Source organism: Jatropha curcas, chromosome 3, assembly GCF_041381405.1.
Source record: "Jatropha curcas cultivar XTBG-Jc1 chromosome 3, XTBG_Jcur_1.0, whole genome shotgun sequence".
Classification (NCBI taxonomy): domain Eukaryota; kingdom Viridiplantae; phylum Streptophyta; class Magnoliopsida; order Malpighiales; family Euphorbiaceae; genus Jatropha; species Jatropha curcas.
The window spans coordinates 2,579,334-2,590,648 of NC_143153.1; the positions used below are offsets into that span (position 1 = coordinate 2,579,334).

Genomic DNA, 11,315 nt, shown 5'->3' on the forward strand with positions numbered 1-11,315 from the left:
TGAACATGTCTGATCTAAAATTTGCCAAAACGAAAAGAGAACAAATATTTATTTAAAATGCGATTTTTATAATTCTAAAAATTATTTTAATTGTTTCAGTACAATTCTCTTATCAAGTTCTATGTATATTGTGTGTATATGTGTATATATGTACTCAACACTTCATTTTCCATATTTTTCCGAGTAAAAATCATAGATCAAACATTCCAAGAGTTAATGTAATTTCGTAAAATTTTTCTTTTTAATTAATTTGGCAAAGGGAATTTTGAAGAAATGCCAACTCTCTGCATATCAACAATTGATCTATGTAAATATTTCGCTCCAGAATTAGCAATCGAATATAACTTTTTTGAGTAGTATTTTATTTTATTTTATTTTTGGTTCATAAGGTATCCAATTTAATGATTGATCTTTTTCGGGTTTGATATTCATTAAATACACCTGTAAGGAGGGATGAATAGTTTTAATTGTGACTAAACCTCGAGCCAGGTTTAGTCGGTTCTTGAAAATAAGATCCAAATGCCAGCGGTTTGCACAAAAAAATATAATTTTTTTGGAAAAAAAATAAACATTCATTTCCAATTAGATTCTAATATCACTAACATTGAGACTCAATTCCACTACTATTTTATCTTTACTAACATAAAGCGAATAGAGAAAATAAAAGTTGCTTTGGTTTATCAATCAAAACACTAATAAGCCCTATCAAGTTTCCATATTAAGCTCCATCGAGTTAATTAGCTAGGTTTAATGCTTCTATATATCAATTTAAAGAATGCATTGGATTCCAAATTGACAGATTAGCACGAGCTTATCCACGCGGTTTTGCACTTTTTAAATAGAAATTCATTTTTCTGAAAGATCCTGACTTTCATGCTTTATCTCCGAGATTTTTTTGATGACTTTTGTTGTGTTGAAATTAAAGATATCTATATGATCCGATCGATTTTAAAAAACACGCGATAGTAATAGAATCAAAGGAAAATATACAGAAAAGACAGATATTTCCTATTCTATTACTACAACATATATAATTAAATGATGTCATCTGCACACTAATTGTACCTTGTATGAGGATGAATAAAACTTAGGACATTTCCATGTAGATAAAAGATAAGATTACCATTTTTGGGCAGCTAAACATGGAAAAATGGAAATGGAGAAAAGGGGAAATTGGTGATTTGACTGGATTGATAAATAGGTAGATAAGAGCTTAAAGAATCTTCAGAATGATTGGAGATTGATAATCCAGTCACTGATAAAAAGAAATTTAATTTGCTTATTTCTTCTTTGTAGAAATCATTGCATGCCCTAAATTAGTGAAGCCAGCTGAGCGTCCACTACCAACGGATAGCCACATCAGATGCTTTTTTAATTTTATGACTATAGATAGAAAATGGAAATTAATAAGGTGAAACTGACTATATGACTATATATGGAAATTACAAAGTACATTTGGATTTTGAAGAGGTCCAATGTCAATTCTTTAAATAAATAAATAAATAATTAGCCAATTGCAGTGTGCACAATTATTAATTCTTATTTTACCCATTATTTATTAAGAACTTATTCTATTGTTTTGTATGGATTTAAATTATTTATTTGCTGCATATTAATTATATATATATATATATATATATAGACACACATAAAATTAGAAATTAGAAACTGAGAATCCAACAACTAGGACATATGAAATGGAAAGGAGAATGAAATGCAATTCCTCTTTCCACTATTTACTAGAATAAGAAGAAAATGAACAAAGAATGAGATTTCATTGAGAAAGGAAATAGACAAGAATAAATTTATTTTTTTAAAAAAATTAAGTACGTTTTTTTTACAAAATATCAAATTACTCTCTTTTATTTTATTTTTTAGTCTTTTTAATAATTCCTCATTTTATTCTTTTTTTTTTAAAATACTATTATAAACAAACAACAGAATATAACCGGAATCTCAATTTCATATTTCATGTGAAATATAAGAATTCTCTACCTTATTTAATTTCTATGTACCAAATATAGAATTACTTGCTAACTATCATCCAAAATTTTTAGACTGGATGAAGTATATTCCTTTTCTTACATCGATGAGTACTTACCTAAGTCTTAGGTCGGATTAGAGTTGATTTGATTTTCATTAGAGTTGGATCCATTCTAATAATTGATGAGTAGATAGGAATTATTGCAAATGAAATTATGTTGTAGTATTAAATAAAAAAAAATTATTACAAAAGGCCATGGTGTCATAACTGCAGAGGTTAAGGATTAATGTTCATGGATACAATGTATCTGAATCTAAATTAAAAATGAACTGATCGTGGATTCTTGAATTTCTGTTTTACATTCTGGGTGATTACTACTTTATGACCTTTGATATTTTTTTTCCCCTTTCTTTTTTTGATTAAGAAAATCAAGAATCAATAATAATATATAGAGAGGGAGGATCTGAGATAAGCCATTGTAATCCATGGTTGAAGATTGAGAATTTGTAGTGTTGATGAAAGATTTTAATTAGCACAAACTAAATAATCTTACCCATGTTGTTTTGAGTGTTGATGAATATATGTCTTTTAAAAAATTAATAAAAAACAAAAATTTGGTATAGCAAAGACTCGTTTTACTGTATAATTTTTACCTTTTTCAGTTTCCATTAAAAATTAGTTGATAGCACAGTGATTATTACTGTTAAACTACTAACGTAACTTCCTGAAGAGATTAGTGTGCGTGAGACAAAGATCCCATTTCAGAACTAAAATCCCAGACTCAGTGGCAGTCAAACTAGTCGTTTCCAGCCATTTTTGTTTCTATTTATTTATTTTATTTTAATGTTTAAGAATAATAGGGGTGAAAAATTTGTTGAGACATGGGTGCATGAGCATGATCTGGTGCAATGCAAGGTCACAAATGAGGCAAAAGAAGCCAAAAATGGCAGTAAATATTTACCTTCCCAATACAAATACAGTAGTGTGCGCGATGATATCTCAGTGCAAAAGCTGCTTCTAAACCCTCTTTCTCCTCAATTCAATGCTCCATAATTCTATCTTTTTCATATATCCTAGCAGTTGAAATTTGAAAACAGCTTTACCTTGTTGAGATTACTGTTTTTAGATTCAGTGCCAAAACTCCTAAACTACACCATGTATAACTTACCAATAGATTCTATTTGTTTCTAAAAAATAATAATTAATCCATCTTTAGGAAGAAAATATTTTCTGATTTTCTAAACAACTCAATTTAGTTACAAAATTTTAAATTTTGTATTTTATAAGAATAAAAAATTATAATTATAATTATAATTTTCCCTTTTATTAAAAAAATATTTTCTTTTGAATAATTTCCTTAATGGAAATTTGTCAAACAAAATGGAAGAAAAATAAAATACAAGGAGCTTTCAAGTTGAACTACCAGGGATCCAAGTGATAAGATCAAGCAAGCATGGAATACTTAGAAAATAATTATGACTCAAATCACACTTACTAATTTTTATTTTTACAAATTTCCATCATTAAAATTCAAAAAGAAAAGAAAATAAAAAGGTTAAAGAATCTAATTACTGTGATAGCATCAGCAGATGTGATGCATATTGACTAATCAAGCTGAGAATGACGCAACCCTAACTCACCAACTACTCCTTCTAAAAAAGTAACTTAAGCATCCTATAAATGGAAATTAAATTACCATTATGCTTCTTTGATTAGGCACGATGCGGTTCGAGTTAGGGTTCGGTGTCAGTTTTCAAACTAAATCGATTTAAATCTGCTAGTTCAGTTCCTTCATTTTATTTTAAAGTACATATGCTCGGTTTACAGAAAACAAATTAAACTAAATTGAAATAGCCGGTTCGCAGACTAATTGATCCGACTCTTGGATCAACGTGTTATAATGTTATTGGCAGTATCTTTTAAAAATCCTACTAATGTAGAAAAGAAAAAATAAGGGAAAGTGATCCACTGAAATCAAGAACACGGATCCGAGAATCCTGCAGTCTATAGTCAATCTGATAAGACGTTCTGATTGAAAATTCTAGTTTTTAAAATCAAAAATAAAAAAAAATAGGGACCCACAGTAGTAGGAATCCCACGTGCACAGCTGTTGTTCATGTCGGCTACAGTTGACATGAACTCCAGTCCAAATCCAATACATGCATTTGCCACGTGTCATACTGTCAGAGCTGGGATCCACGTAGCTTCGACCGTCGTGTAACCGTACAATATCACTGTCGCGTCAAATCACAGCCTCTTGCTTTTTTTCTTTTTATCTCTAATTTCTTTGATTATTATTGTTATTAAATATGAAAAGTGGGTCCCCCTCAGTCAAAATCTTAGACGTTTGAGGTGTTATGGGTCCCATTTACTTCCACTTTTAGCGGTTGGATTAGACCTTACTGTACGGAAACTCCTCGACTTGGAATAAAAAGGAATTGTTTTTCTTTTAAGAAAAAAATTATTTTGTTTGCATACGAAATTAATTAGTTTAATTTGTATAAGAAAACAATAAATTAAAACTAAAAAGGAAAAGAAAAACTTGATTGTAAGAAACGATCCGTCTTGTCAAATTGGATGCAGTGTATTTTTGTAACAGTTAATGAGATTCTGGATGGGTCCCACACCATTTGCAATTTTCTTCTCTGTATAATATTTGTATTGTTTTGTGGCTCTTTTGGATTGTATGGAAGTAGAGCATAGGAATGTAAATGAGCTAACGCAGCTCGCGAATCGGTGGAATTCGATTAGAAAAAAATTAGAAAAATTTAGCTTGAATCGAGTCGAGTTTTATTCAACTTTTTATATATATATATATATAAGTTTTTAAATTAAATTTATATTTTAAATTGAGTTTAAATTTAAAATTTTTAATTTTATCAAATTTCAAATCGAGTACGACAGATTCAAACTTAACTGGTTTATACTAATAATAGAATTTATACTGATATTTATAAAATTTTCAAAATTTTTTTTATAAATCAAATATATATATATATATATATTCTCGTATCCTGTCATGGTATCATCTTATTCATTTTTCTTTTCATAATATCACATCAAACTCCTTTAATTTTGTGCTAAAGTTGAATATGCTTCTCAAAGTGCATTTCTTTCTTTCTTTCTATAGCTATGTTTACTTGTCAGACAAGGCAAACGTTCGTTCCATCTATCATTGTCAATATCAATTAATCATTTATTATAAAAGATAATTAAATTTCCATTGATCAACAAGATCATCCTCTTCCCCAAATTTAGCATCTAAGAGATTACAAATTAATTAGTTTTTCTTTCACTTTCTAATATAATTGCAGATGTTAAATGAACAATGTTTATGGCCCATCATATATATACACATACCTAAATTTAATAATAATAAAGTTTATATTATTATGGTAGAGGACAAAAGGAGTCAGAATAAAATGGTACAAATGAAACTATTCATACTGTATATGAATAGTTCAAAAATAAATAACCTTCCATGCATATGGGTAATACTGCAGTTATATAATTAATTTGGTTGATATTAATTATTGAATTTATCAATCTAAATCTTATAAATTTTCAGAATTTGAAAGAAAAGATTTTCCTTTTAAGTAATAAAAACATAATATAGTGGGATCGGTTTTTTCTTTTCTTTTTTTTTTTTTTTTTTTTTTTCACCAGGGTGTGCTTCCTTTCGGACTGAAGACAGGCTATATTTAAAAGCCCTCTCAAGATGCTGATTGTACGACTTGATTCTGTGATCTTGAGTGGTTTTCTTGCTTTCTTTAGGAACGTGAAGCGCAATTATTTTCTGCAATGATACTATGAGATGCATTAACCGACAATCTTGTATTTTGTGAGTGTTTGTTTTTTTTGTTTGGTTTATGGGAGGGGACCTCCCTTCTTGCCTAATTGTTATGTTGACAGATTGCCCAATAAGCTTATAATGTTTATATTGATTCGTTAAGTTGATGTAGATGGAGGCCTGCCATTTTCAACAAGTTACTAGGCTGGAGTACGTACTTGTTCTTCTCTTATATCTCTTTCTCAACAAGTACTATAATTCAGATACTCTTCTGCATCTCTCTCCCTATTCATTTTGGTTCAAATCAGACCAGCAAAAATCAGTGGTTCAACACTCTTTTCGTTAAATAAGGTCTGCGATTTGATCCTTATGTTAAAGAAAATACTCGTTGAAATCACTTACCCATTAGTGAGCCGACCAGCTCGAGCAAGATTTACTTTTAATCCAGCTGAATGGAGATATTTGTGGCTACTAAAAAGAAAAGGATAAATAAAGTAACCTGGAAAATCCCAGAAAAAAAAAAAAAAAAAATCAAAACCTTGCAATTCGAACATTAGCCTTCCTATAACTTCCAAGTCAAAGAAACAAACAACAAAAGAGAGAAAAAAAAAATATTCCAAGATCATAATGATAACAATAATTACTGTGACAAATAGTGATCATAAATATAAAGGACTTATAATTCTCACAAAGATAAATGGTATAGGTAGCTAGAGCAAGTAACCTAGTTTTTACTGCGTAATTGCACAGTACGAGCTTGCAAAGGTGAAAAACAATAGAAATACAAACAGTAAACAAGTGAAACTGAATCATCACCGGATTTTCTGCAAAGAAAGTAGAAGCAAGTATATGTCTGGTCCCCCAAGATCAGACCGATAATGGGATTTTTGAGTTTTTTGGTTTTTCTAACTTTTATTTTATCTTTCACGTAACAAAGATTCAAACAGTGACGTACGTACTACTTACTGTGGCTATGGCTACACATAGATATGGTGGATAAGATAAATAAATTATTTAATTTAATTTATATTATAGGAAACTTTGATATTCAGAGTCAGAGAAACAGTTAAGGGTTTCTTTGTACCGTTATTTTTGGGGTCTGGTCTCTGGTCTCTGGTCAAGATAATGGAGAGAGAGAGAGAGATGCCTTAGAGACTTACGTAATAATAAGACGATAATGACTTCTCATCTATATAAGAGGGTTATGGACCCCAGTAGATGAGTTTTTCTTTTTTTTGTTTGTCCTGTCTTTGTTTTCTAGGAAAATTCATTTTCCAAGAAAATGATAGCTACTAAACTCCGTAGTTCTTGGGTATGATAATCTGTTTCATCCTTTTCATGTGCATTTGGTTTGTGATTTTAAAATTTCAAGTTCTTGGAACTTGTTTTGTGTTTTTAGGGAGGGATTGTAATGAAGTTTCCTCCCATACCTCTTGTGTCATCGGTCTTTAGTAATTATTCAAGTGTTTTCACACACTAGAACTAAGTTCTGCTTACACCGATCGGTCCACCGAGAGTTAAAGTGCTCATCTCATTTAATTTCATGTCAATACTGTTTTCTTGTTTGATATAGAGAACTTCAACTCATGGAGCTTGACCAGAAAATATAAAAAAATGCCAGAAATTGGGCCTGGATTATCCTTACCATTTGGTTTGGGCCTGCTTGGACTTGCTTTTAATGGGCAAAAGGAAGAGAGTCTTTCCGAGTAGCTCGTGAATTGGCCCATCCATGGCTTAGTATGCTAAGGAAGATTGCCCAGCCCAACTGCCCAATTAACTATATATTCTTTTGTTTTTTTTTTTTTTTTTTTTTTCTCTCCTTTTTCTGAAGGATGACATCAAAATTACTAAACTTGGTTTATTTGCTTCAACATTTTCCATATGCATATATTATTACAAATAGAAAATGTTGAAGTAAATATATCTACAAGAAAAAAAAAAAAAGTTGACAATTGACTAGAAAAATGAAGTTGATCAAGAAAGCATTGATTTTTAACTTCTATCATTTCAATTTAATTAACAATATGCAAACTATTTCGTGGGTGTAAATTATAATATTATTTCAATATATTTAATTTTCAATAAATTAAAATAAATATTAGAGTTAGTAAAGGGAAATGGAAATGCAATACAGCTAATTACATAAATAAAAAACATTAGACTCTATAAACTTAGCATAGCATCATCTAAAATTAAAACGAAATTATAATTGATTGCATATGAATTCACTTTAATTCTGATATCTAAATCATGCATTTCAGACTCTAAAGATGTGAAATCGAAATAAGAATTTTTAAAAATTGTTTATATTATATTTTTCTGTTTCTAATATATAATTAGAAATACCGTCATTTTAATAAAAAAATATTTTTTATTAATTTAATTTATGGATGAGTTAATAAATCGAATCTAAACATGTAAATTTCAAAAAATTATATTCCAACAATAAAAACAATTTTTCAGTAGAAGTACTGTTTAAAATCTTGTTTTCTTTTAGCAATTTCTCCGTCTTGATATTTGTTGTAATTTATAGCAACAGACACAAACAAACATACCTTAAAATCAGTAACGCCGCTAAATCACGTCCACCGACACAACTAGTTATTTTTTATTTTATTTTACCGCGAAATAGGATTAACGGCTGCAAAACGATCACACACACAGCTCCCGCGTTAACTGTCCAAACTCAAAAACAAAACCAGATCTCCATTTTATCCTTCTCTTTCTCTCTCTCTCCTTTCTCCTTTCCTGCGTCTCAGATCTCCTCCAATGGGATCGCTTGACCTTCCCTCGTTTCCGATTTGCGAGCACGAACCGCAACAGCAGCAAATTGACCAAACCACCCTTCTCAGTCTCTTCAAATCTCAACAAAACCACCTCAATTACTTCTTTCAAAACCTTGATCTCTCTCAAACCTTGTCATTCGCTCAACTACTCCTCAATTCTCGCGGCACTATCTTCTTCTCCGGTGTCGGCAAGTCTGGTTTCGTCGCCAATAAGATTTCTCAGACCCTTATTTCTCTCGGCATTCGCGCTGGATTCCTCTCTCCCGTCGATGCTCTACATGGCGATATCGGAATCCTCACGTCACGTGACATTCTCGTGCTGTTCAGCAAATCTGGGAACACTGAGGAGCTGTTGCGTCTTGTTCCTTGTGCCAAGGCTAAAGGCGCTTATCTTGTGTCCGTGACGTCTGTGGAAGGTAATGCGATTGCTGCTGTTTGTAATATGAATGTCCATTTGCCGTTGGAGAGGGAATTGTGTCCGTTTGATTTGGCTCCGGTTACTTCTACGGCTATTCAGATGGTTTTTGGGGATACCGTGGCGATTGCTCTTATGGGAGCTAGGAATTTGACTAAGGATCAGTATGCGGCTAATCATCCTGCTGGAAGGATTGGGAAGAGCTTGATTTTTAAGGTAATTATTTGTTTGATTGGATATTCATAGATCTTGATTTCTATTAAAGTGTGCGCCTTTGTGTCTGATCTGTTAATTGTGTTAGATTATGTTATACTTGTTCTTAAATATTGAAATTGGTTTATATTAGTTAAATTGTAGGCTCAGATTTGACAATGCAAGTGCAGAATTACTGAAATGGTTTTATAATTTTGGGAATATTAAAGGATTCAATATTGCTAATTTCATATTATTGTTGGAGATAAAGGTACAATTATTCTTGATTGGACTGGATTAGTAGACATTTGGTATATTTACAATTGCATTTGGTTGGTAGTTGGGTTGCAATTTGTAAAAATTGGCGGCATTATATTGTTGTATTCTTTCGGTGTTGCGGTAATTGAATTCTTTTATGCTATTATGGAATAATCTCCCCTATCTTTTGTTCTGATGGCAAATGCAACTTCATTAAATAGAATGAAATGAAAACAATTGTGAAGCATAGAAATCATTTTCTTCATCTGAAGACTTTTTTTGCCGTTCCTTGAAATTTTAGCAAGGTATATTTCTAGTTACCATCGAGCTTTCTTGTGATTGAGATATTTGTAGTTTAATGGAGAAGTTAAAGTTAGTCATATCGTTTCCTGTTTATGCATTATTTCCCATGATACTTCTTCAATATTTCACTTTCCATGTGCAGGCCAATATGTTGCTTCACTAAAAGATTTTCCCTAAAATTCTATTACAGTCTATTGAATAACTAATCATATTGAGATATTTGGATTAGGTATCATGTTGTTTTTGATGATTTCACATTTAAAAACACAAATTGCATTCATTTATAACGATAATCTATCCAAATAGACCCATAAAAGAAGTTTTCACATCCTTTTATTCTTTGTTTGCCACATCATTTTTGAACTAGTTATAGCTATGCTATTGATGACAATTCCCAGTGGTATGGAACAATAGAGCTCAGGGAATCTCAATTTGTCGGTTAATGGTATGCATGTAGGTAAAAGATGTTATGAAGAAGCAAGATGAGCTTCCGGTCTGCAGGGAAGGAGATTTGATAATGGACCAGCTAGTTGAGCTAACAAGTAAAGGTTGTGGCTGTCTGCTTGTTATTAATGAAGAGTATCACTTGATTGGAACATTTACAGATGGTGATCTTAGGCGTACTCTCAAGGCTAGTGGGGAAGGCATCTTTAAGCTCACAGTGGGGGAAATGTGCAACAGGTAAAATAAAGAAAATGTAGATATATATGGTTATTTTGTCTATAGAATATTATTTTTGGAACTTATTCATCCTAGATCTGGCTTGCTTACAAGTAATTTTCAAGATAAAAGGTGCTTGGCAAGCAAAGTCAGATGCTAATGCTACAAGCCTGTAACCCAAGAAATGATTAGTGTTGCTCTGTTTTTGTAGCATGCTTTACTAAATGCTTTTATGACCACAAGTTTGTTGTTTCTATATTTCTCTGCTAATTATGGCAAATTGTAATAGGATTTAATCTATGTGCTGTTTCAGGAACCCAAGAACAATCGGTCCAGATGCAATGGCGGTGGAAGCGATGAAAAAGATGGAATCACCACCATCCCCTGTGCAATTTTTGCCTGTGATCAATCAGCAAAATATCTTGATTGGCATTGTTACCTTGCATGGATTAGTTTCAGCTGGTCTTTGATTCATTAAATAAGTGCTATCATTATAATTTTTTATCATGTTAGCATTCCAATTTTTTTTAGGGCGATTCTTTCCAGATATTAGAACTTGAATTTATCCCTGGCAGGGGATCTTTTGCAGTCCTATTGCACCATTATATGTAAATCGAATGTGGGTTCGATGTATTCTGTATAGAGGATGTTTATTTCATGTGGTAATGTAGAACCATCCAGTGATTTATGTTTAGATATTTAGCATCTTTCTGTCATATAGCAGGGGTAATGTATGTTTTCTTTTCTTTTTTATTTCGTTATGTTTATTTATTGGTAATAAATACATAATGTTTTTCTTTGAGAATGAAATATATAATTTACTACAACAATAAATAAAACTGCTTTCTTTGACAGAAGGGACTTAACAAATGTATATTAATAATCTAATTATGAAGTATTGTTTGACTTTCTAACATAAAAATAAAT

General features: G+C 31.1%; 1 protein-coding gene across 1 annotated transcript; it reads left to right on the forward strand.

Annotated features, from left to right (window-relative positions):
* The first annotated feature begins 8,437 nt into the window (after nt 1–8,437).
* SETH3 (Sugar isomerase (SIS) family protein) lies at nt 8,438–11,082 on the forward strand. Its single transcript, XM_012229912.4, has 3 exons — nt 8,438–9,191; nt 10,186–10,409; nt 10,702–11,082. Exons 1-3 carry the CDS (start codon nt 8,544–8,546, stop codon nt 10,856–10,858), a joined length of 1,029 nt encoding a protein of 342 aa, XP_012085302.1. The 5' UTR covers nt 8,438–8,543; the 3' UTR covers nt 10,859–11,082.
* Nucleotides 11,083–11,315: the final 233 nt, after the last annotated feature.

What these genes read in the sequence shown, in the direction of transcription:
- SETH3 (XM_012229912.4), top strand. Translation starts at nt 8,544, where the DNA reads ATGGGATCGCTTGACCTTCCCTCGTTTCCGATTTGCGAGCACGAACCG. An exon ending in GGAAGAGCTTGATTTTTAAG is followed by an intron (nt 9,192 to 10,185) that starts GTAATTATTTGT and finishes GTATGCATGTAG; the next exon opens with GTAAAAGATGTTATGAAGAA. An exon ending in GTGGGGGAAATGTGCAACAG is followed by an intron (nt 10,410 to 10,701) that starts GTAAAATAAAGA and finishes GTGCTGTTTCAG; the next exon opens with GAACCCAAGAACAATCGGTC.